Source organism: Xenopus laevis, chromosome 1L, assembly GCF_017654675.1.
Source record: "Xenopus laevis strain J_2021 chromosome 1L, Xenopus_laevis_v10.1, whole genome shotgun sequence".
In the NCBI taxonomy this organism is placed as follows: Eukaryota; Metazoa; Chordata; class Amphibia; order Anura; family Pipidae; genus Xenopus; species Xenopus laevis.
The window spans coordinates 37,538,828-37,563,420 of NC_054371.1; the positions used below are offsets into that span (position 1 = coordinate 37,538,828).

The window sequence follows — 24,593 nt, forward strand, 5'->3', positions numbered from 1 at the left end:
CAATAACCCAACAACCTGGACCAAACGTCTACGAGGAAGCAACTACTGTCAGAAATACATTATGTGCGATTCTTGCTTCCAAGATTAATCTGTTCAACCAAACAGTGTCACCAGTGGAAGCCTTCCCCTCGCCTGCTGAAAAGTGCTAAATCTGCCACTTATATAAGTTTGTCCAGTCGTAGACAGCCTTCCTCTTCATCTAGGTCAGATCCACCAGCGGGTGCTAGTAGTGAAAGTGTAGCTGGGCCTAGCAGTGAAGCAGTGACTGTTCTTGGAGAATCCACATCTAGCAGAGAACCATCCTCTGCTGCTGTTAGGGGCACTTCAGCTGTATCCAGCAAGGACCCATCCATTAGTTCAACTTCAACTGGCTCTAGCAGTGAACAATCTACTGCTGTTGTTATGGAACCTGGGTCTAGCAAGGAACCATCTGCTGCTGTTGTTATGGAACCTGGGTCTAGCAAGGAACCATCTGCTGCTGTTGTTATGGAACCTGGGTCTAGCAAGGGACCATCTGCTGCTGCCGCCACACTTCGGCAAGCTAAAGGCGGCGGGCGCACGCTAATAATAATTTATTTTCTGCCAATTTTGTCAGGGAGATAGTATTGTCCGTGCCCGCTGGCCACTGAACCTCAGCTCTCAATTACTGTGTCACAAGTCATTTATATTTTATAAACTGAGTTCTGACTTGTATTTTCTTAATTTTTCTGAACTCTGTTTTAAGGTTGGTGGCACATGGGGAGATTAGTCGCCCACTCCCAGTGACAGATCATCTCTATTGCGGGCAACTAATCTCCCCGAAATGACTTCCCGCCGGCACGAATACGAATCACTGGCGGGATGGCATACAAATCGCTTTGAATTTCCGAAGCTTTCTTGTGAGGCAACCGGGTGACTACCGAAATCTGAAGCTTATTCTTGCTGGCGTGAAGGCATCTGGGGGAGATTAGTCGCCCGCAGTAGAGAAGTTTTGCCACTGTCTCCCTGTCTGCCACCACCCTTAAGCTGGCCGTACACAGAGAGACCGCCAAATGAGCGGATCGCTCCCCGATATGCCCACATTGAGGTGGGTGATATCAGGCTCATCCGATCGTTGGCCCTAGGGCCCAACGATAGTATCATAATGCAGCTAATACGGGTTGGGCGGATCCCAGGACAAGGCCTGGACTGGCAATCTGTGGGTTCTGGCAAATGCCTGAGGGGCTGATGTATTGTTCCATAGAAAGTTACCATGTAGGGGGCTGTTTGGGCCTCTGTACTTGGAATGGCAGGGCCTATTTTGACTCCCAGTGCAGGCCTGCCCGGGACCTAGTGTTGGACTGGGACATCCAGGGCAGCCATCAGGGGGGAGAGTTGTAGGGGGCCCCGAGGGTAAGGGGGCCCTGCCACGTCACACTTTCTTGAATAGCGGGGCCCCCCCTGCTTTCTGAGAGCTGCTGACTTTGGGAAGGCAGAGCGGGAGCACAAGGGGAGGTATCTTCTGTCCATTACTTCCCCTTATTGATCACTGAGTTTAAGTCCCGGTTGAGTTGCTCAGGGATTGGATAGCTAAGTTTGAACTTCTCTTCCAGCTCATCCAATCACCATGCAGCTTTACCAGGACTTTAAATTCTGTGACCAATAAGGGAAGAAAATGTTGTCACTGGAAGAAGATGCAGCCACCTGTGCTCCCTCCTCCCTTCTGTAGTTGGCAGCTCACTGACAGCAGGTAGGCCACACTAATGAAGTAAGTGTAACATGGCAGGGCACCCCTAAAGGTAACCCTTTGTGGTCCCTGTTGTGTGGTGGGGCCCTGGGCACCATATTTTTTTTTAAAATTTCTGGGGGTGCAAGTTTTTTTTACCTGGATGTTTAAGGGGGGCCCTGGCCACCAATTTTCTTATAACGTGGGGGGGCCCTGGCCACAAATGTTTTTTTCAATGGGGGGCCCTGACCACCAATATTTTTTTATTAACATGTGGGAACCATAGCCACCAATGTTTTTTTTTTTTTTAGTGGGGGGGTGGACCTGTGGGGTGGGGAGGGCGGACCTGTAGGTGGGGCTTGTGGTGGGCACAGCCCAGGGGGCCCAGGAAATTTTTCCGTATGGGGCCCTTGCGATTTCTGATGGCGGCCCTGGGGACACCAGGGGCCCACCCAAAAACCTTAGACCAGGGTCCACCATAAAACCTTAGACCAGGGGCCACTCTCAGTACTATTATTCTTCATCTCCTCAATCAACCTCTATTCTCCAAGTCTGTTTTCTTGACATACTATAATTAATTATTCCATCTATTTAGCCTCTTTGTTCTCATAGAAATAGGGAATGGTCATGAAATAGGCAAAAAGTTTAGCAAAACAAGGGCCCACAGACACCTTGACCTATCGGTGGGCCAGCCCGACACTGCCGGGACAGCATCAACAGACAGATGCGGCAGCGATCCGATGGGATTTTTTACCCTGCCCGATCGACATATCAATCGCGGAAGCCCGTTGGACAGCCCCTCACACGGGCCAATAAGCTGCCGACACCGTCTGTCGTCCCGTGTATGGGGGCCTTTAGACTCTTTTTTCACAATGGCATGAGAGGGTTCCATGATTTTTGTGCAAACATAATTTTTTCCCACAATTCAGGGACATAACAGGGACTACTTTAGGCAAAGACAACTGATGAAATTGATTAAAAGTAACTTTATTCTTTGTTTAAAATCATCGTAATGTGTTTCCCTTTGTTTCCCCTTTTCTGGAAAAACATACTGGCCTTTCTATATTTTTACCTTTATTTCCTATTGATAACATTATCAGTAATCTTAGTGGTAAAACTAGTTCCGTAGCAGACAGGGGCGGACTGGGGGGCCCACAGGGACTCCTGTGAAGGGCCCCGCTACATATGTTAATGCGAAGCCCTGCTCGGCATCACTAGGCGCGCATGCGCAAACGGTGCTAGGCGCGCAGACGGCGATGCGCTGAAAAAAAAATATTTTTTTTTTATTAAAAAAAACTGTTTGGGAGAGGGGGTCTGGCCCGGCGGGGGCCCACTAGGGTCGGGGCCCACCGGGTATTTTCCCGGTGTCCAGCCGGGCCAGTCCGAGACTGGTAGCAGAAGGTCCCAGGGCCCCAAAAGGGCCTAATTGAAGACTGCTGCTAGGAGGGGTTAAAGAGATACTGACACCAGAAATTAAAATCTTTTTTTTACATCTATCATAATATTGCCTTTGAAAGCAATTTATAACTTTTCCAAAAAGTATTTGCACAATGCTTTTACATTACCTGTCTGGTGTCCCATGTTCCTGTATGAAAGGGCTGCCAGCAGGAGTCCGTTAGCATTGGAAACAGGCTGAGATGGGACAGTCAGGTTGGCAAAACAGTCAGGTTTAGGAACTTCAACTAACAATTACAACAAACCTATAAGTAACTTTTAATATACTTACATATTTTGAAAAGTAGTTTTTTTGTGTTAGTATCACTTTAAGACCACTCTAGCTGTAACCCTCAGTTACTCATAAACAGATTTTTCATTATTTTGAGTTCTGGTCTAGTTTCTTATGTGAACACTAAGGCAAATTTTTTTTACAATTTACGGACAAAATATTGGCTAATTAGGACAATATAATGGGTTAAATATACCAACAGTATATTATTTTTTAGGCTCTATTATTCATGGTGGCATTAAAGGCTCCCAGAGGGTTTTTTCACAATATAGGGACAAAACTACCTCTAGTCTAGGAGACAACAATGGGTGCAATTGGGCAAAAGTAATTGAGTGTTTAGGGTTACTTTCACTCTGGCATAAAAGGATTCCAGTGGGGTTTTTTTTTTTAATGAAAACTAGGATAAGATTTTCTCTAGCCAGTAAAACACCTGCCAATGGTACATTTTCTACTTGGAAGGTTCTGTATTTGGTCCACTTTTATTTTAAAAAAATCAGGTATTTTAATGAACGCATCAGTGTTTGCTAATGACACAGCTTATGGTGCCTTTTTTTTCCCACTGAAATACATTGACTTTCGGATGTAGATGCATGAACAAACTACTCTGCCTGACTTTATCTGATACCACTTTACATTGTAGCAATAGGGGGATCAGATGTCATAGCATCCTACCAATCTCGCGGTGTTGCATGGTGCTTTATAGCAAGATCAGATAAAATCTGACCACAATCGTCAATGTAGTTTTACCCTTAGTGTTGGTAAGTGTCATGTTCTGCACCTGGGATGTAAAAATATGCAAGCTATTTATATCCTTAATTAGAAATCAGACTATTATAGGTAAAGCTGGCCATAGATGTTGAGATTTTTAAAAGATCAGATCCTGATCGTGAGACCACGATCTTCTCAGAACGATCGTACGATCGTACGAATCTACCATCAACTAAAAAGACAAATTTACCAGAAAAACAAAGGGGAGCTGCCTGCTTGGCCCTGCAAACATAGAGAGATTGCACTGGGACCGACAAAGATTTTTTGACCTGGCCGATCAATTTCCCGACAGATGTCGGCCGAAAAATCGTAAGATGTACGATCGTTCGAATACCACTAACCGCACGATAATTTCGAAGGATTGGTCGGGCTTCCCTAAAATCGGTCGTTCGGCAAGAAGAATCGTCGCGTCTATGGGGACCTTAAGTCTCTGATGGAGAAGGATTTTAAAAGTCATTGCAGATAATAAACATGGCTGTAGCAAATAATGGCATGCAGCAGCCACAAGGGCAAAGTAGGGTTTGTATTAAAAGGGGCATAGATTTGTTTGATAAGAGGTTCATTCTTCCATTTTACAGAGCACTTGTAAGGTCCCATCTAGAATATGCATACAGTTTTGGTCTCCAATGATTAAATGGGATATTATTGATTTAGTGTTCAAAGAAAAAGCAACTAAGCTGGTAAAAAGGCATGGAGAGTCTCCGTTATGAAGGTGGACCAAGTTGGTGTTATGATAACTATGTCTAAATATATAAGATCATATAATAATCTCTCTAATGCTTTATTTACCAGTCGGTCCTTCCATCAGACTTGAGGGAACCAATTTCAATTAGAAGAAAGGAGGTTCCATCTTCTTATTTGGACAGGGCATTTTTCTGTTTGTTTATTCTTTTCTATTATAAGCTGCAAATGTACTTTACTGAGTGTGCCTGGCCCTCAGCAAATACTTATTTAGGTAGTACCCAAGGCTGCTATTGCAATTTTTATCTTTTACTTATTGCCTGCAAGATTAATGGAAATCTTCCACATCCAGCATGCAATGGAATTGGGCAGTGCAAAAAACAGAAATCAAACCATATCAACCAAGATTGGAACATGGCAGCAGGTAATCATAGGGTAAATCCCTCCTGTCACGTGAACAGGATAGGAAATGGTCACAAATAAATCTGACTTCTCTCCACCATCTTTTAACTGGATCAAAGTGCCAAAATTATAACAACTTTTGGAAAACAATCTTGTAGTGTTTGATACACTACATTAATTAAAGACCATGTTGCCACCTTACAGAAATTTGCGCCTGTAGAGCCCAAGATGCAACTGTAGCTCTACTTGAATATGGCTTGATATTGGAAGGTACCTGTTCTGAATGGTTTAAATAAGATATAATAGAATGCAATACCTAATCCAGTTGGCAATATTACTCTTAAATGGTTGTAATCGCAATCTTCAGGGCTCCATCTTCTGCCACTTCATATTCTTTCAAGACTCAACGCTGACACAAAGCCTGCGGGAGCACGTGCAGTTGGACCAAGTCAGGAATCAGCTTCAACTGCGCATGCGCAAATCAACATTGAGTCCCTAAAGAATACGAAGCGGCAGAAGATGGTGCCCTGGAGCTCCACTACTGCATTTTAGGGTCAGATTTTTTTTTAATGTTTATTATTATTATTTTTTTTACTAATGCACAGTGCGGGAGGGAGGTAATGGCAGGCAGTTACGGGGGGCTTTTTTGGTACAGGGTTTACTGCTCCTTTAATTTTTTTCCCCAGAGGTGCACAGGATTGATGTTGGATTACTTGAATCTTTCTGTAGTCAGCTGATTTGCAGGCAGATGAAAAAGCCTATCAGGATCAGGGCCCACCAAGAAAAATCCCGTCCAACTCGGTAATTTGTGTTTTTCTTACATGGTTCATGTAGAAGCTGTCAGCAGAAAAAAATAAATGATTACTAAATTGGGAGCAGAGACCCCCAGACCAGAAAAAAATTGGGGTTTTTCATCCCTAAACTGTGAAAAATCTGGCCCTTAATTGCACAAGAAAATCAATGTTAACAAAAGACCATAACGATTACTGTTCGTATATTTAACCCACTGACTTCCAAGTGAATAAACTTTTTCCCCCAATGTTGAGAAAAAGAAATATAGCCATAATTTCACATAAAAAGCTCAAAACAAAAACTGTGGTACCGTGTTAGCCAGTAGCAAAAATAACAAATAAAAAAAAAAAACACATACAAAAAGTATTGTAGAAGTTATACCTATATTGGCTAACAATAAAAAAAAAATACATTGCAAGCGTTGGGAGCACCAAGGCCCCTTCGTCAGGCAAAATACAAATGAAAGCTAGAAAGGCACAGCATATAGACTAAATTAGGAAGTTACAGATAGAAAGAGATCAAGGGGCACATTTACTATTGGTCGAATATCGAGGGGTACTTAACCCTCAATATTAGACCATCGAAGTAAAATCCTTCAATCGAACGATTCGAATGATTTTAATCCATCGATTGAACGATTTTCCTTCGATCAGAAATTACTTAGAAAGCTTATGGGGAAGGTCCCCATAGGCTAACATTGGTGCTCGGTAGGTTTTAGGTGGCAACGTTTTTTTTAAAGAGACAGTACTTCGACTATCGAATGGTCGAATAGTCGAAAGATTTTGTTTGAATCGTTCATTCAAAGTCGTAGTCGAAGTAGCCAATTCCATGGTCGAAGTAGCCAAAAAAAAAAACTTCGAAATTCAAAGTTTTTTCATTCTAATCCTTCACTCGAACATAGTAAATGTGCCCACAAATGTAGAGATAATACAATTAATTAGGGTGGGATGTAAATAGTCCAGGAGTCTGGATTCAGTCAGGTCACATAATGTGACATGAAACCTGACCCTAAATTAAGGCCCTGTATTATTAGACTTTGGGATTTTAAAGTATAATTTGTCTTGGTGGTTTTTTTCATTGTGTAGTAACGAATGTTTTTTAAAAAAAATTTTGATGTTACTGTTCCTTTAAAGGGCAATTAACCTTCATTAGCAAAACTGTAATAACGGAAAAAAACACAGAAATATGTTCTAACTTTAATAACTTGCCAAATTTTGTAAAATTAACATGGTAATTAGGGGGTGTGGCCACACAAATGGGCGTGATCATGTGTTCCCCCCCCCCCCTAAAATGTTGGGAGGTTTGGAAGAGGCTCTGATGGCACAAGTCGGAGATGTGAGTAGAAAAGATAACTGACTAATGATTGAATATTTGGAGCGGAGGCAGCGGTGCATGTGTAGAAACCAACAGCATTGTTTTTGTTTCTCCCCTGACAAACCTAAAAACCGCGATTGTAAGCAGCCACACGCAGCGTTTGCCCTTTTATATACTCTGAAAAACTCTACGCTCCTCCCACCCTAAGCGCATCGTCACCGCGTTATGTCCCTGTAGCCGTGACGCCACAGTCTCGCGAGATGAGACTTGACGTCGGTATTCGCTGTCCGGCAATAGTTAATAAACAGCGTTGCGAGACATTTAGGCATTGATCCGTGGCTGCGGGCTGTGTTAAGAAAATCGTGATTGTTGGGCGGTATGTATTTGTACTGCAGCTCTCAGCATTCAACCCACAACTTCAAATGCTTCTCTGTTTAGATCAGAGGCTCCAGGCTTTAATCAGCGCTGATGTCCTCTTCATTTGTAACTCGTTGCCTTCAAAGGCCGTGGATGTGCTGCTGTTTGGCTGTGATACATACCAGCGACTAGAGGTTGCCATAGAGTGCTGGAGCAGGGCGTGTGCCAGGAACAGTCGTAGTGCTGCTTATGTGTAATTGTAAACTCAAGTACTCTGATTCTGTGTAAACAAAATACTTCCTTGTTTTCAGTGTAGAGCTGTGTGTTCCCTTGTCTAACGCGTACACAGTCTGCTGGGTTTTATGGGCAACATTTGCTTCGTTTCTAGTACTAAACTGGCTAAAAGTGGACATTTAAAACTAAAGTAGATGTTCTACTTCCTGTCTGCATAAGCACAATCAAACTAAATTACTCTTCTACTTAGAATCCTCTGTATAAACAACCTGCTCCATTCCCCCTGCTTGAGTTTGCTTAAAATAAACTCTAAAAATGAATGTGGCTAAAAATGCCGTATTTTATAAACTAAACTGATTGCACCAGCCTAAAGATTCAGCTTGTCAGTAGCGGCAATGATCCAGGACTGCAAACTTGTCACAGGGGTCACCATCTTGGAAAGTGTCTGTGACACTCACATGCTCAGTGGGCTCTGAGCAGCTGTTGAGAAGCTAAGCTTAGGGCTCGTCACTAATTATCAAGCAGAAAATGAGGTTGGTCTGTAATATAGGCTGATGCTACAGGGCTGATTATTAAATTCTGATGTTAATTGCACTGGTTTCTGTGCTGCCATGTAATAGTTATCTGTATTAATTATTAATCAGCCTTATATTGTGACATTTCTATTCTATGTGTACTGTATATTGTGAGTGGGTCCCTAAGCTCAGTAAGTTATAGTAGTACAGAGCATGTGCAGTGAATCCGCAGAAAAGAAGATGGGGAGCTACTGGGGCATCTTTGGAGACACTGATCTTTACTGCTAAAGGGCTGTGGTTGCCTTGGGTTGGTACAGAAGCCCAAAACATAATGTACAGCATTTCTAAATACTTCTTTAGTTAGGCTTTAGTTCTTCTTTCAGATAGAAGTTCACAGTTGAAAGGTCTTTGCCATGGACTCTTGATCTGCTACAGGAAGAAGTAAAGAAAAATAGGGAGGGCACACCGCCTCATGAAGTAAAAAACACAGTTTATTGAAAAATTATAAAAACAAGTTGCTGCAGTGTGCCTTCCCTGTTTTTTTTGTTTTTTTTTCTTGGTTTTGGACATTTATGGTCGAGGTATCTTATAAAGTGAGCAAGGGTGAGTCTGAGTTGCATAGCTATTTATAGGAAGAAGTAGGCAACTTTAAGATGCGTTCATTCTACTGATGGGCTACGTCACTTACTTACATAGCGCTAGTGTGTTATGAAGCACTTTGCATGCATTTATAAAAGACACAGGTCTTAAAGGGGTCCTTTGACCTTCAAATAAACTTTTGGTATGATGTAGAGCGTGATACTCTGAGACCATTGGCAAATGGTTTTCATTTTTTATTATTTGGGATTTCTGAGCTTTTTATTCAGCAGCTTCCCAATTTGCAAGTTCAGCAACCTGATTGTTGGGGTCCAAATGGCCCTAGCAGCTATGTTGATTTGAATGAGAGACTGGAATATGTATAAGAGGAAGCCTGAATGGAAAGATGAGTAATAAGGACCAAAAGCAATACATTTGTAGCCTTACAGAGCATTTGTTTTAAGATGGGATGCTTGACTGCCATTTAAAAGCTGAAAAGAGCCAAAAGAAGGCAAATAATTCAAAAAATATAAATGTCAATTGAAAAGGTGCTTAGAATTAGCCATTCTAAAACATCCAAACCCAGAAGAATAAAATTAATTAAAAAACAGGTGGCTGAAGTGTAATGAACACCTGCTTTTTTCGGGAACACCCCTTAATCATAGGCTGAAGGCCAATTGAAAAATTGCTTAGAATTAGTCATTCTTTATCATCCTAAAAGTTAACTTAAAGGGGAAATTTAACTAATAATGGTTACAGAATAAAAGGATCAAAGAGCTTACAATTAAAGGTTTAACTTTGAATGGTAATTTGATTAAATACTTTCTCCACTGTCCACAATTGCTCTGAAGAACATTGTTTTGCATTATTCAAGAAACAACAAAACCATGGCCATGTTTAGTAAATAGCCATTCTTAGACCACAGCTTTATGGGGGGTGCCCTCTGGTGCCTATATGGTAGTTTAGAAAATCATTCTAAATATAAAAAAAATCATCCCCAACCCACTGCAGCTGAATCCATTACCAGAGCTGGGAGGTTGGGGTATTTTGATCTTCTGCAATCGGCGTATGCGATGAGTAAGGGCAGGTGCCTAATGCAGCACAGGACCTAAATACAGTCCTGAGCAAAACCATAGATTATTATGCAGAAAATAAGATCAGCACAAGCCCTATTCATTGAACTTCATGTGAATGGGATACCGTCATAAAAGATCATTCCTTTTTTTAAGTCTTTATTTGAAATTTAGTTTACAGTAACAGTGATAAAAAGGACAAGCATCAATGTGTCTAGATTAGTGATGTGCGAGCTGGCCTGATACCTGCTGGTCGGGCAGGTTCCAGCGGACCCCTGCACTCTAATTTGTGGCTTCCGTCAAATGCCGACCTCCTGGTTTGTCTCTTATAGTCGATGCGCCTGCTCGCTGGCTCTGTAAAAGCAACCCGGAATGTGGTATAGATAAAATCAACTATTTATGGCACTCACCAAGTTCGGCAATTGGCTCAGGGGTGCCATGCCCCGAACCAGTAGCTTGAGTTGAATTCACATCCAGAAAAATCAAACACGCACTCCTGGAGCCAACCGATGAGGTAAAATCAAAGTTTATTCCATAATTCTAAAAGTTACACGTCCTAGGACGCGATTGCCTACGCTTAAACCACTATGCATATCTACGCGGAGGTCGGCTTTTTTTTAAAAACAAGCATTCAACTTTAAACTTAGATTTTGGAAAAAATAAATAATGAAAAGTAATTGACAAAAGTCTTTATCTCTTGGGAACAATCTGAAAACAACTGAACTGAAAAAAGTGTTTGGAAGTTGAACAACCCCTTTAATTTGTGGTTGACTGGGGTTGTTTAATTTAGACTGTTCATAGAATATTACTGTTTTTACTCCGTGTATGCATTAGCAATTAGTGTAATGTAGAGGTATATGTACTGTCAATTCAACAGCTGTCATGTATTTTAGAATGAAAGGAAAAAGACACTTTCAGAAAATGAAGATTGAGTTAACATGTTGAAAGATGCTAAATGAAAAGTAAAGCTCTGGGGGTGCCCATATGTTGAGCGCACCCCATCCTAGGGAGCAGGGTTAGCAATCTCACTCTCCAGTTGTTGACCTTAACTTCTCCATTAAATGTTTGGCATAACCTTTAATTTCAGCCTCTAATATGATTTTATTTGTATTTCTTCTGTAGCTTGTCTACTCATATCTGTTATGGTCCATTATCTGTGATGTTTGTGATGTCTGAGTAGTTGTGATGCCAAGGAAAAGAAAAACTCATTCTTTGAGTCCATTAAGGAGGCCTTCGGCTTCTTCTTCTTCTACTACTGATCAGCCATCCTCTACTGCCTTACCTCTCCCTCCAGCCATGAGCAATAACAACCAGGAGGGCCTGCTGAGCAGCATGTATGACATGTTTCCTGATCTTGATCCTTCATTGATTGAAATGGTTCTCACTGAATACAAAGAAGGTATTATCCTATTAATAAACTGGTGTCCTCTTTAACCCATTTTATAATGTGTTAAAGCAATTTTTAATTCCACAACATTCCCTGAATTTGTTTTCTGTTTTCCCCCATTAGTTGAAGTTGTGATGGATCATCTCCTGGAACTATCAACTTCAGCAAAAGTGGAGCCTGATGCTGAATCAGCTGACATTCTGGGATTTGATGGTGTAGCAGCTGTTTTGCATAGTAACAACCAACATTTGCTTGGTTCTAGAACTTTGGAAAATACTGCTCATGAACATTCTGATATTTATGTATCACAGGCTGAGGACTGTACTGCTCTGTCTAATAACTTGGATTTACTGTTGGACGAGGCAATTAATAAATATAGTCTGTGTAGTAGTAGTAGTATAGATCTTGGAAATTACCCTGGGCAGTGTTATATACCAGACAACAATAACTTTCCACCTCAGAGTCAGTCTACCTCAGCCGTAATCTACCCCAAACTTATAGATGGAGAAGATGCGGTTCCAAAAGACCTTGAAAGCGATGACCAACAAACTGATATCTGCCAAGCAGTTCCATATGATAATAAACAAATCAGCGCAGACCTTGAAAGCAATGACCAACAAACTGCTATCTACCAGACGGTTGAATCTGATAATAAACAAAACAGTGCAAGCATTGAAACTAATTGTGCATCCCAGCTTTCAAATGAATCCGATACAGAATGTAAGATAAGTTCCTGCTGTTTTCCAGAGGCAGCATCAGATGAGATTGGCATAAGTGAAACTGCAAGTGAAGAAAAGAGCAACCTTAATGAAACTGATGCAGGTGTTAAACCTCCATCACATGCCACTTCCATGGAATCCTGGCAAAATAATCATGTACACAAAACACCCATTTGGAATCCTTTGGCACCATCATTTCACCCAACATCAGATTTACAGCCCAGATTTTTTACTCCAACAGCTGTTAGACAGGCACCATGGAATTTTACTGGAGGTGTAAGAAATATTAGTAGAGGCCTCTATTTAACAGCCCCAGTGCCTTCATTTACTTGGAGTGGTAACTTCTCTCCAAATACTTGGCAAACTTATAGTATGAAATCAGCTGCTCTTTTGGAAGCTGTACCCCACCCTGCAGTTCAAAATGTGAAAAAAAATACAGTTTTTGTAGGAAAAGTTCTCATTCTTCTTCGAGGTGCACCAGGATCAGGGAAAACTACTTCAGCCAGGTAGAGAAATTTTCTTTCCTTTGTACATCATGTGCTAAATAATGGAGTATATTAAAAATGAATTTGATGTGTATACTGGGAATTGTACCATACAAGAAAGTCGAGAGCTGCATGTTTGTCATCCCTGCTTTATACTGTACCTTTACCTTTACAGGAGACCTCCTTTTTGCTTGTAAGACCCCTTTCAGACCAAAACCATGCGGTCTGCAGAGCTGACGTAGAAATGTATTTTATAAATATTATTGTATACAAAAAATTGGGCTTCTATGGGCCCTTTTTAAGCCACATGTGCTGCACAGTCTATGTATCTCTCCCGACTTCTGCTCTTTTTTTTTTTTCAGGATGTTGTTACAACAGAACCAATTGGGTATTAAATTAAGTACTGATGATTATTTTTACAAAAATGGGCAGTATCATTATGATGTAAATTTATTAGGGGAAGCGCATGAATGGAATCATAAACGAGGTAAGAAATAGTGGTTTGTTAGAATTAACTTCTAATAACTTTCTATCTACTCTTAATTGGTAATTGTAACAAATAAAAAAAAATAAAAAATAGAATTCAACCAGAAATGAAACGTAACCTACCCACTGTATGCCACGTAAGCCTTTTTACAAAAATGCTATTTATTAGAAATGGCTTGCACTCTGTACTCACAAACCACATTTCTACGGATCTGCTACCTGATCCGACCCACAACTAGGGTTGCCACCTGGCCGGTATTTTAAAAATTATGGTTGATCCCAATGTTATTAATAGGGAAAAAAGATAAATATATAGGAAAGCCAGTTTTTTTTCCAGAAAAGGTGGCAACCCTACCCACAACAGCTTTTTCCACGAACTGACCCATTACACACCATGCTCAGCTTGTAGAAATGCCTATTTTGTGACCTGCCCTCTATCCACCCAATACCTGTATTTGCAGGTACCCAGACCTGCTGCAGATCTCTATTGTATGCTGTTATCTAAAGGATACTGTAACCTCATTTAGTGCTTTTTTCTAAAATCCTGTCAAATTGACAATATGTCTAGCAGCATGTCAGATTTCAAAATTGAATATAAAAAAATCTGACCAAATTTGGCCCTTGGGTCTTCAGTTGGACAGCTTTGCCATAATAGTTTTAAAACATTCCCACTCCATATTTTATACAGTTTTCTGGTACATTCTATAGTCTATACTGTATTTTGTTTGCTCTGCTTAGTCGATCCTTCTTATAGCTCTTAATCTTCTAATTAAATCCATCAATCCTTCTGAGACTCGTGAACCATCCTTGTCCCTTGATTATAGCCCCATAAGCATACTATGTACTCTGGTTTTTAATAAATCGTATTAGTGTCATCTTATTTCATGTTGTAATAGAGGTTCAGATATGTAATAATTGTATATTTTACAATGTTACTATTTAATGTCCTGTCTTTACCAGAGCTGTTATCTAGTTAATTTGCAGGGCAAATTTGGACAAAATGCTTTCAAGGTAGTAGTTAATGCTATTGAGCTTTTTTATATATAGTGTAACGTATCTTGCCCTGAGACAATGCTTCGAACCCAAGTTTATTTAGTATCTTGTCCATAAACCATGGCAGGCCTGTTACTGTTTGCTATCACCCTTTAAGCACACACAGCTAACTTTCTCAGAAATTAAGTTGATTTCTGCTACTTTTACATTTTCAGGCATAAGTATACATGTTTTATTTTGCTGACAGTATCCTTTTAGGGCAAGATTTGTTTGGACAATTTAATTTCCCCTTACCACCTACTTAAAGGGATACTGTCATGGGAAAACATGTTTTTTTCCAAACGCATCCGTTAATAGTGCTGCTCCAGCAGAATTCTGCACTGAAATCCATTTTTCAAAAGAGCAAAATAATTTTGTTATATTCAATTTTGAAATCTGACATGGTTCTAGACACATTTTCAATTTCCTAGCTGCCCCCAGTCATGTGACTTGTACTCTGATAAACTTCAGTCACTCTTTACTGCTGTACTGCAAGTTGGAGTGATATCACCCCCTCCATTTCCCTGACAACAGAACAATGGGAAGGTAACGGGATAGCAGCTCCCTAACAGAAGATAACAGCTCCCTGGAAGATCTAAGAACAGCACTTAATAGTAAAAGCCAAGTCCCACTGGGACTGATTCAGTTACATTAAGTAGGAGAAATAACAGCCTGCCAGAAAGCAATTCCATCCTAAAACGCAGGCACAAGTCACATGACTGGGGGCAGCTGGGAAATTGACAAAATGTCTAGCCCCATGTCAGATTTCAAAATTGAATATAAAAAAATCTGTTTGCTCTTTTGAGAAATGGATTTCAGTGCAGAATTATGTTGGAGCAGCACTATTAACTGATGTGTTTTGGGAAAAAAACATGTTGTTCCATGACAGTATCCCTTTAATAAAGAATTTTGAAAGCAAGTCTAACTGTGCGCTGTTCAGCAGATGACTTTATAAAGTACATTTAAACATTTGCAGTAAAAATCTAGGTAGTGAAAGCCATCAGCCTCTTTGTGCCTAATAGAAATTACTATACGGTAACTAGAAAGTAAAAAACTTTGCTTTTTTATTCTTTTTTTTGTCAAAAATCACTTAAGGAATACATTGCATGTTTTCAGGGTACTGTGATTCCATCATCTGTTGAACTCTTCCTATGTTTCCTGTAATAAAGCACCTATGAAAGGAACAATAATATTGAAGGGGAGAATGTCATGTTTTATGCTTTTATGCATTGCAGCCAAAGAAGCTTTTGAGAAGAATATTTCCCCAATTATAATAGATAATACCAACATGCAAGCTTGGGAAATGAAGCCATATGTGTCTATGGTAAGACTGGTATTTTTGACAGACTTCAAATCAACAACTCAAGTTTTTTTCCCCCATAAATATTAATGATGTTTACTTATGAAGATACAAATTAGCTTATTTACCAACATAGATGCTAATTTGCATCAGTGCTATTAACAAGTAGGCCATTAGCTTTGATAATTCTGATTCCGTTGGGCAATGAAAGCAAATATTTGCGGTACTGCACCGATCCAATTTAATACATATGGTAGTAACAATCGGTACTGAGTATTGAAGCATGTCAAACAGTATGTAAAATAAGATTGATGGTTTTTGTACTGAGCAATAAAAGATGTTCAGTGTTAAACTTACAGTTCTCATTTCCTTCAGAAGTTCTCCTAAATATTTCAGCGACTACTTTACAGACTACTGAATGATGAATGAAAACCACTTGCCAGTAGTAATGGCTAGAATTTTAAACAGTGCTTACACTAATATGGGGACAGAGGCTACTTGAATTATGATTAAATCTGCTGAAAGGCTACAAAATATTTTTATTGCTCTTGAAGATATGCTTCATTTTTTTTTTTTGAGGTAAAGAGTAATTATGTGAAAATATTTTGTGAGTAACATTTTTAAAACATCAAGAAAGCGGATTCCAATTTCATTGTTAATATTGGTGTTCCGTGTTCTTCATAACTAGGCCTTGAAACACAAGTACAAAGTCACATTTCGTGAACCTGATACTTGGTGGAAGTATAAACCAAAAGAACTGGAAAGGTAAATATTGAAATATGAAAAGATCACTAAAACTACAGACAGAGAGAAATATTTGCTGAGGTACTAATGTAAATTGTTACTTAGCTGAGCCATAATTTGTACATAAGAGCAAAAAAGCTTGAAAGATATGTTTTTTTTCTTTGTTTAACATATTGTATATATTTTCTTTTATAGTGATTGATTTTAGTTTTCATTATTGTCAGATAAGTAGGTAGAGATGTAAACATTTAAATATATTTTTAATTTTATGTCTTACTATATTATGAAATCTACAGGCGTAACAGTCACGGAGTAACTAAAGAGAAGATAAAGAGAATGTTAGAAAATTTTGAACGTGTGACCGTGAATTCCATTTTAAATTTATCACGTACAAAAGGACCAGAACAAACTGATCTTGATCAAATAAAACAAAACGCTGAGAAAGGAGGGTAGGTCAAAATATTAACTTTCTGTCAAGTAGCACATTCGGGGAGTTTTTACATTTTATTGTGATTCTCTTTTGTGCTCCACATAAACATTTAAATGAATGATCTTGACTAAAATGAATGTGTTTTGATTGCATATATCTGAAGGAGATGGGCATTCATAGGAGAAATTATTTTGGTTGTTTTGCTGTTAATTTGTATTGTTGTCTATGATTAACTGTGTAATGTTTTTTTATCATTAGTTATGCATGTCTTTTGTTGCTTATTTTCCAGAGAAAACTATTCACTGGCCACTCTAAAGGATGAAGAGGTCATTTGTACTTTTGAAGAAAAAGTAGAAGATAAAAGTGATTCCAATATGGCTGATGAAGGAGAAGCATTGCATGACCGTTTGGAAGCTGATACCTCAAAAAATTATCCAGATATTTTACTTAATTATACAGATTCATTGAGGAAAATTCAGAAGTCAAGTCATAGTGAAGATGAAAGGTATGATAGGGTAGAGGACATATATAACAGCCAGCATCCCAAAACCACTAGTGATGATGCATTTTTAAATCCGACGTTTCCTGAAAATGAAATCACAATTAAAGAAAATGTTACAGAGGATGCCTTGGTATTATTACCTGGGGAGACGCCAGAGTTGTTAAACTTTGTTGGAGACTGGCCAGTGGAGCACACTATGGGTCAGAGAGCCCCACGGAGTAGGAGCAAGATCAGAGAAAATTCTAAAAGTAAATGCTCCCTGCATGATGGTGAGGAGGCAAACTGTGATTCTAAACAACTGGATAGTCACACGATAACACATGATTTGTTAAAACAATGCAAAGAAATTGATAATTGTACTGCTTTGCCAGCTTTGAGATCGTGCAATGAAGAAAATATGCATTTAGAAGATCAAGTCTGCTCTCCTTTAGAAAGAGAGGAAGAGGTGTATCTACCTCATACAGCACAGAGCTCTGAATCAAATCATGCTGAGAATGATCCGCAAGCAGTTACTGAAGTTACTAAAGACTTGCAAAGCCTAGATTTATCTAACATTAAAGAAGATGAAGTCATGGCATGCGAAACACCAGAGAAAAAAAGGCCAAGCAAACGAAGTATTAGACAGTGTAAACTGGCTTTAACTTTTACAAATAGCTGTTCTGACTCTTCTCAAACAGAAGATATACTGACATATCAACAGAATACTCCAGTAAATGAAGTCCACTGTGGACCCAGTAAATATTCGCAAACCGAGCCTCATGAATTGGCTTTGGCCTGGAGGGTAGAGAAGAAAAATGTTGACATCTCTAATTCAACAAAAGTCCTCACTGGCAATAGTGAACGATTTCAGCCAAAACAAATGGATGAAAGTTCAGATTCACAGGAAAGTATACCCTATAGAGTAATGCATCATAAAAGTACATTTGTGGAAGAAAGTGAAATAGTTAGCTTGGATGATGACCATAATCTAAATATCCTCGCTAGGCTCTTTAGGTCCGTTTCCTTTGATGTGCTTACTGATCTTTATGAAAGATGCAGTAAAGACATTGTGTGGGTATCCAACTTACTCCTGGATTCTGGGGAGAAAATCTACAAAGATGAAGACTGCCAAACAGAGGAATATTTGAGTGTTCTAGGGGATGCCACTTTGGACGTTGGCCCTCCTCCAGACCAAGTTACTGTGTGCCCTGACGATCTTAACATGCCATCGTTTGGTAGCGCCATGCCACAGAATGATGATAGATTTAGTACATCACTGGATGAAAAAAGGGAGCATGGTGATAGTCATACAGTTACATATAATCCCAATGTGACATTTTCTGAAGCCCTAGATTCAGAATATCAAAATGTGTACTCTGTTCCTGATATATCGAACACGCAAACCATTGAACGACATGAAATGGTCACAAAACCAACAGACATTGAGCAGCCAAAGGATACTGGTTTACAGCCAGTAATATGCTTATCTGATTTAGAGATGGAGCCTTCTCAAAAAACAGATGTTGAAATTAACACAATAACCAATAATGTTTTAGAAACACAAAACATTGATAAAGATGCCTGTGAACTGCCCTTGTCAGATATTAACAAACATGACAAAATAAGTGGATTTGCTGTGGAGGAAGTGGATGAAACAAAAAGGAAAAACAGTGATTCCCTTAAAGACTCTTTGAATTTTGATCATCTGGAATTGTGTTTGCCTCCAGAACTAGCCTTTCAGCTAAGTGAGTTGTTTGGTCCTGTAGGCATAGCTCCAGGTGAGTGGTGTGTGATATTTATGTAGGAAAGTACTAAGCAATAACTGCTGCAACCTGCCTTTATCATTAATACAATATATATTTTGGTCACTGCTCTGTAAAACCTGTAGATTCAGTAGATAACACAGTGTAGTGTATAGAAAAATTAATTTACCATAATATAAAACAAAACACAATGGTGATTTAAGTAGTGACACCCTCTAATATAGCCAATTATCTTTGCTCACTAATTTTTGTTATTTTAGCAGAAAAATGTATTTAATTACACATTAAGCCATATTCTATCTCACTCAGAATGGTTTGTACCTTAGCTTGTATGCTTCACTTGGGTGAATAGTGAACAATCTCTGTAAAGAACTGCATAATGTGCAGGCAATATATGAGGATATGTGCAAAGGAATCCATTATTTTTAAATCCTTGCTGATTTCTGTATATGTATATATGTACCAAAAATATTTTTAAAAAAACTGTTTTGCCAGCGCATCAATTTATGCAGTACAAGATACTGTCTTATTATAGAGAAGAAAGCTGATCTTTAAAAAACGAACTGCTTCCTTAAACAGGACACTATTCACAAATAAATCTGCTCCAATCCCCCCGGCAATTGTGCTTACACTTATTTATAAAATATCTCCATTGAATTATTCACAATCACACTAAGGGCCTATTTATCATGCTGTGTAAAAAGGGGAGTGAAGCATTATCAGTGATTTTACCCAGAGCAACCAATCGGCAATTCGATTTCAACAGTTAGAAAACAAAACCAAAGATCTGATTGGTTGCAAAATCACCGGTAACGTTTCACTCCACTTTTTACACAGCATGATACATAGACCACTAAGGGACAAATTGATTTAATGTAAATCATAATTTTCCATTAACCAAGGAACCAGAGAAACTGCGTAAAAAATGTTGAAAAGAAACTTGCCAACTTTCTTGAATAACATTTGTGGCATCATGGCAGGTTTTAGGTGGTATAATACGTTCTTTTAGGAGAACTGCTTTACATGTCGAAATTGTGTAACCCGCTCATGATATGTGTACATGTTGTGTTTTTTAAGGTTCTTTAACTATTGAGGATTGTACTGTACACATAGACCTAAATCTGGCCAAAGCTATCCATAAGAGATGGAAAGAATCTATTACGGTTGGTTTTCATTTTCTTTTTTAGTGCTTTGTTTCTTTTTCATGTATTTGCAGTGCTGCTCTTTTTCCGAGGCTAACTCTTTTGGCAAAGTACTAAAGGGTAAGCAATACCTGTCCTGTTGAACAACCACCTCTGTGTGTTTGAAAGTCTGAACAGGAGGGTGGGACAATGATTTTTAGGAGGTTTTTTTGGCTATGGACACACGCAGGTCCGGACTGAGAATTAAAATCGGCCCTGGCATTTCAGGTACATAGAGGCCCAAACAGCTCCCACCAGCCCACTAAATACTGACTTTCTATGGAATCTTGTAGCAGCCCCTCTGGCATTTGCCAGAACCCACAGATTGCCAGCCTGGGCGCGCATACACGTGCGGATTCTAACCGCAGTTTTGGCGTCGTTTTTCAAAAAAGGCCATCCGCTGCGTAAATACGCTAGCGGTTTCAAGCTTCGGCAATCGCACCGCATGCTGGCGTATTTACGCAGCAGTCTGCTTTTTAAAAACCGCACCGTAGACCTTGGTGAAAATCTGCACGTGTGTCCATAGCCTTAACGTTTTGGGCTGGGCTTGTTATGTCTAGAGGATGGGCTATGATGCAACGATCTGTTATTAACTGACTGCATCCATCAATGCAAAGCCTGGGTTTCAGACTGTCGTTTGAACCAGCCAATCTTACCCTATCTATAGATACCTACTGTACCACTGTGAAACAGTAGAACGTCAAGGAAATTATAGATACAGACATTAGAGCTGCGGGGGAACAGGCCATGCTGCAATTAAGGTGTCCCAATCTGAAGATGATATAAAATGTAAATAAAGAGTACCTGCAAGTGGGATTCAACTGAAGATACAGACCCACAGGTTTGGCACTGCTGAGGTGTATATATATTATAAACATGTAGCAACTTTTAGTCACTTTTGTTCCCAAAAAACCCTCTTGTGCTGTGGTTTCAGGGCTAATACTGTCTTTGCCCTGCCATTATTATATTTTAAAGATTATTTTTAAATGGCAATGACACATGGGAAGATTTACCGTCTGTGTTGTGAGCAGCCCAACCAAACAAGTGGGGGTCAATCCCCCCTAAATTCCTTCGATCATCAGCAGTGCTTGTCATGTGATTTTCATAGTGACATATGGTCACCTGGTGTGCAAAGGAAGGAGGAGCAGAGCATTCTGACTTGCTGCCAGGGACTGTGGAGCAATTAAATAGAACATGGGCTAAGTTGTGTGGAACAGAATCTGATCTGAGGACAAGAGAAGCATTTAGACCTAGGGATGCACCGAATCCACTATTTTGGATTCGGCCGACCCCCCGAATCCTTCACGAATGATTCGGCCGAATACCGAACCGAATTTGAATCCTAATTTGCATATTTTTTTTTTTTTTTTTTTTGCTTCCTTGTTTTGTGACAAAAAGTTACGCGATTTTCCTCTCCGTCCCTAATTTGCATATGCAAATTCGGATTTGGTTCGGCCGGGCAGAAGGATTCGGCCGAATCCGAATCCTGCTGAAAAAGCCTAAATCCCGAACCGAATCCTGGATTCGGTGCATCCTTATTTAGAACAGTTTGGCTCCATTTTGGACAATGGAGCAAGACAAAAGGTGAAGTGTCTTTTAATATAATTTTAATGTGATTTACTTGCTAGAAATTACCCATTAATACTACTCTAGAGCATACTCAACACCCATTGAACTGATGTAAGTTCACAGTGTGAATGCTAGCCAGAGCATGAACAAGATACTGACAAAAAAGAACTACACAAAGGTACAAGGGTAAAACACTAAGGCTGAATGACTTTGGTGATATTGTGTTTTCTAGACACATACATCATTGCTAGTTCTTGGGATGAAGCTATAGGTGAGGTTTTTGAACAGTGTTTTATGTGTCACACCCAATAAATCTAACAAATGATAGCGAATGAAATCTAACAAATACCCTAATAACTTTGTCTTTATTATAGCTGTTTTTGTCATTTGTCAACAAAAGCTAATAATAATGCTTTTTAATGTTTTATTTCAGGAAAGGCAGAAACAAGAATCCTTGTCTTACCAGCTCCTCTTTGAAGGTTGGTCCTTTATTATTTAATTCTCTTCTATTTATAGTTTAGTTTAAATTGTAGCAGAAACTGTTGAGAATATCTGATATTTTCATTTTTCTTGACACAGTTCTCTTCAGTAACAGCAAATATATTGCTGCCAGTGTTAGAACCAGACAGCCGACCTTGTAAAAGAATCTTTACTTTTGTCTTGCCACCTCAACTGTACTGCCTTATCTCTCACAAGGATGCAAGTCAATGGACTGCTCATTCTATCCACTATACAGTATATAACCTTCTCTTATTGCGTCAAAAGCCTTTCTTGTTTCATAGCAGCATAACCGCTTAAAAGTGACATGTCTAGTGCCACCCTAGTCTTTATCAAGCTTGATTATGTGTGGAGTACCTCTTGAAACATTTTTTATGAACAGTTAAATGAATACTGTCATGGGATATTTTTTTTCAAAACACATCAGTTAATAGTGCTTTCTCAAAAGAGCTAACAGATTTTATTTTTTTATTTAATTTTGATATCTGACATGGGGCTAGACATATTGTCAGTTTCCCAGCTGCCCCCCAGTCATGTGACTGCTGTACTGCAAAATCTGAAAAGCACATGACCAGGCAAAATCGTTTGAAATGGCTGCCTACACACCAATATTACAACAACAAGAAAATACACTTATTGGTTCAAAATTTTATATTGTAGAGTGGAATATTTGCAGTGTAAACAGTGTAATTTAGAAATAAAAACAACATCATAAATATCATGACAGAATCCCTTTAAAGGAGAAGGAAAGGTTAAAATTAAGTAAGCTTTATCAGAAAGGTCTATATAAATACACCAGTAGACCTTGAAAGTAATGTTGCTCTGAATCCTCGGTCAAAAGCAACACCACCTTTCTTTCCTTCTATTGTGTACACATGGGCTTCTGTATCAGACTTCCTGCCTTCAGCTTAAACTTCCAGGGATAGGGCTTGAGCATGCTCAGTTTGCTCCTCTCTCTTCCCCCCCCCCCCCCCCTGCTGTAATCTGAGCCGAGAGCTATGAGCGAGCAGGGAGACTCAGGCAGGAATTGATGTCACACCAAGCCAATATGGAAGCTTCTATCCTAAACAAACAGAGAGAGTTTCTAGAGCTGTTTACTCAGGTATGGTAAAGCATTCTGCACAATAAATATAGTCTTATAGCTTGACCATTTGTGGCTAATCTATTGGCAATAAACTGCTTCAGTAGCTTTCCTTCTCCTTTAAGCAACCATGAAAAAATGTAAGTTTTTTATTTTTTTTTATTTTTTTTAAGACAGACCAACCCTTTATGGCCTCCCCCCCCCCAGGAAAATAAATCCTACTTCTGTCTTTTCTTCTTCTTACTTCTTCTTCTGAGCTTTTGTTCTATTTATGAAACATGACATTATTTCATAGCTGTATTTCCTCCTTAACATTTGCAGCTCATATGTATTAAATCTGTAGTGAATCTATTTCATTTTATGTCTAGTAAGTCCAGTGTAAACCAACATTTAATTCTGTGCTGAATATAAATAGAGAAGTTAGTCTTGTTAAGAAATCATGTTGCAAGAATGTCTCATTATTTTTATAATTAATAAAGAAAACTTGAAAATATTAAATGAGGCGGAATTCCCCCCCCCCCCATAGATTTATCACCATCAGAACTGGATACTCTGATAAATGAAGAGCCTAAGATGGAAAAACCCGACACTGAATATTCAGAGACATCCTATGACGCATTCCCTTTCATGGATCAGTGGAATGTACAGACCAAGAAGGTGTCATTACGGGAGATAATGTCAGAGGAAATTGCATTACAGGAGCAAGAATGTCAGGTATGACAGACTGATATGATATGATTTTGTGTAGGAATTTTGCAATATACACACATTTGCACGTTTTAGAGTCCAACACATATGTATGCAAATCATTTTTAGTACTGTTTAATACTGTAATACAAAACTCTGCATTTTTCATACTTGCACTGTTTTTTCCGTAGCATTTTAAGAAATTACTGCTGGTAATTTCCCATGAGCACCTTCCATAGGTAGAGTGTTTTGCATTCAAATTAATTGTCTGCATGTGGGCCAATGCACTTTACCCGCTGTGCTGCATTGTGTTGTTCCCTACAGGGACCACAGAGGTCAAAAGAGTAATTTGTTATATATGGGGCATAATGCCAGGGCCAGCTATTCCATCCAGAAGCAGGTTGGTTCAGGTTCAGTTCGGGATTGGGTGCATCCCTACTTAGGATAAGGTCAGTTGCGTGTTGAGCCAGAGCAAGTGATGTTTTAAAACAAATGTTGCTTATCTATGGAATGAGACCATCATGCAGAGGATTGCCTGTTTAAAAAACAGGTAGATCAGGTAGAAGTATTTTTCATGGCTTCTCTTTTGCACATTCCAATTAATCTATAATAACACATATTTAACAAA

At 39.3% G+C, this 24,593-nt stretch overlaps 1 protein-coding gene across 3 annotated transcripts in view; it reads left to right on the plus strand.

The window, feature by feature from the left end:
- Positions 1-24,593, plus strand: part of n4bp2.L (NEDD4 binding protein 2 L homeolog) — a 40,324-nt gene that overhangs the window by 6,501 nt on the left and 9,230 nt on the right. For 2 of the 3 annotated variants that reach the window (XM_018229201.2, XM_041588486.1), the window contains exons 2-11: positions 11,245-11,521; positions 11,633-12,734; positions 13,076-13,200; positions 15,467-15,555; positions 16,220-16,296; positions 16,572-16,724; positions 16,995-18,964; positions 20,027-20,112; positions 22,133-22,178; positions 23,805-23,992. In XM_018229201.2, coding sequence (XP_018084690.1) covers positions 11,308-11,521; positions 11,633-12,734; positions 13,076-13,200; positions 15,467-15,555; positions 16,220-16,296; positions 16,572-16,724; positions 16,995-18,964; positions 20,027-20,112; positions 22,133-22,178; positions 23,805-23,992 — 4,050 coding nt within the window. In that variant the 5' untranslated portion in view covers positions 11,245-11,307. Of the gene's footprint in view, positions 1-5,907; positions 6,063-11,244; positions 11,522-11,632; positions 12,735-13,075; positions 13,201-15,466; positions 15,556-16,219; positions 16,297-16,571; positions 16,725-16,994; positions 18,965-20,026; positions 20,113-22,132; positions 22,179-23,804; positions 23,993-24,593 lie in introns of those variants that run through there. The other variant, XM_041588489.1, reaches the window with a different exon arrangement.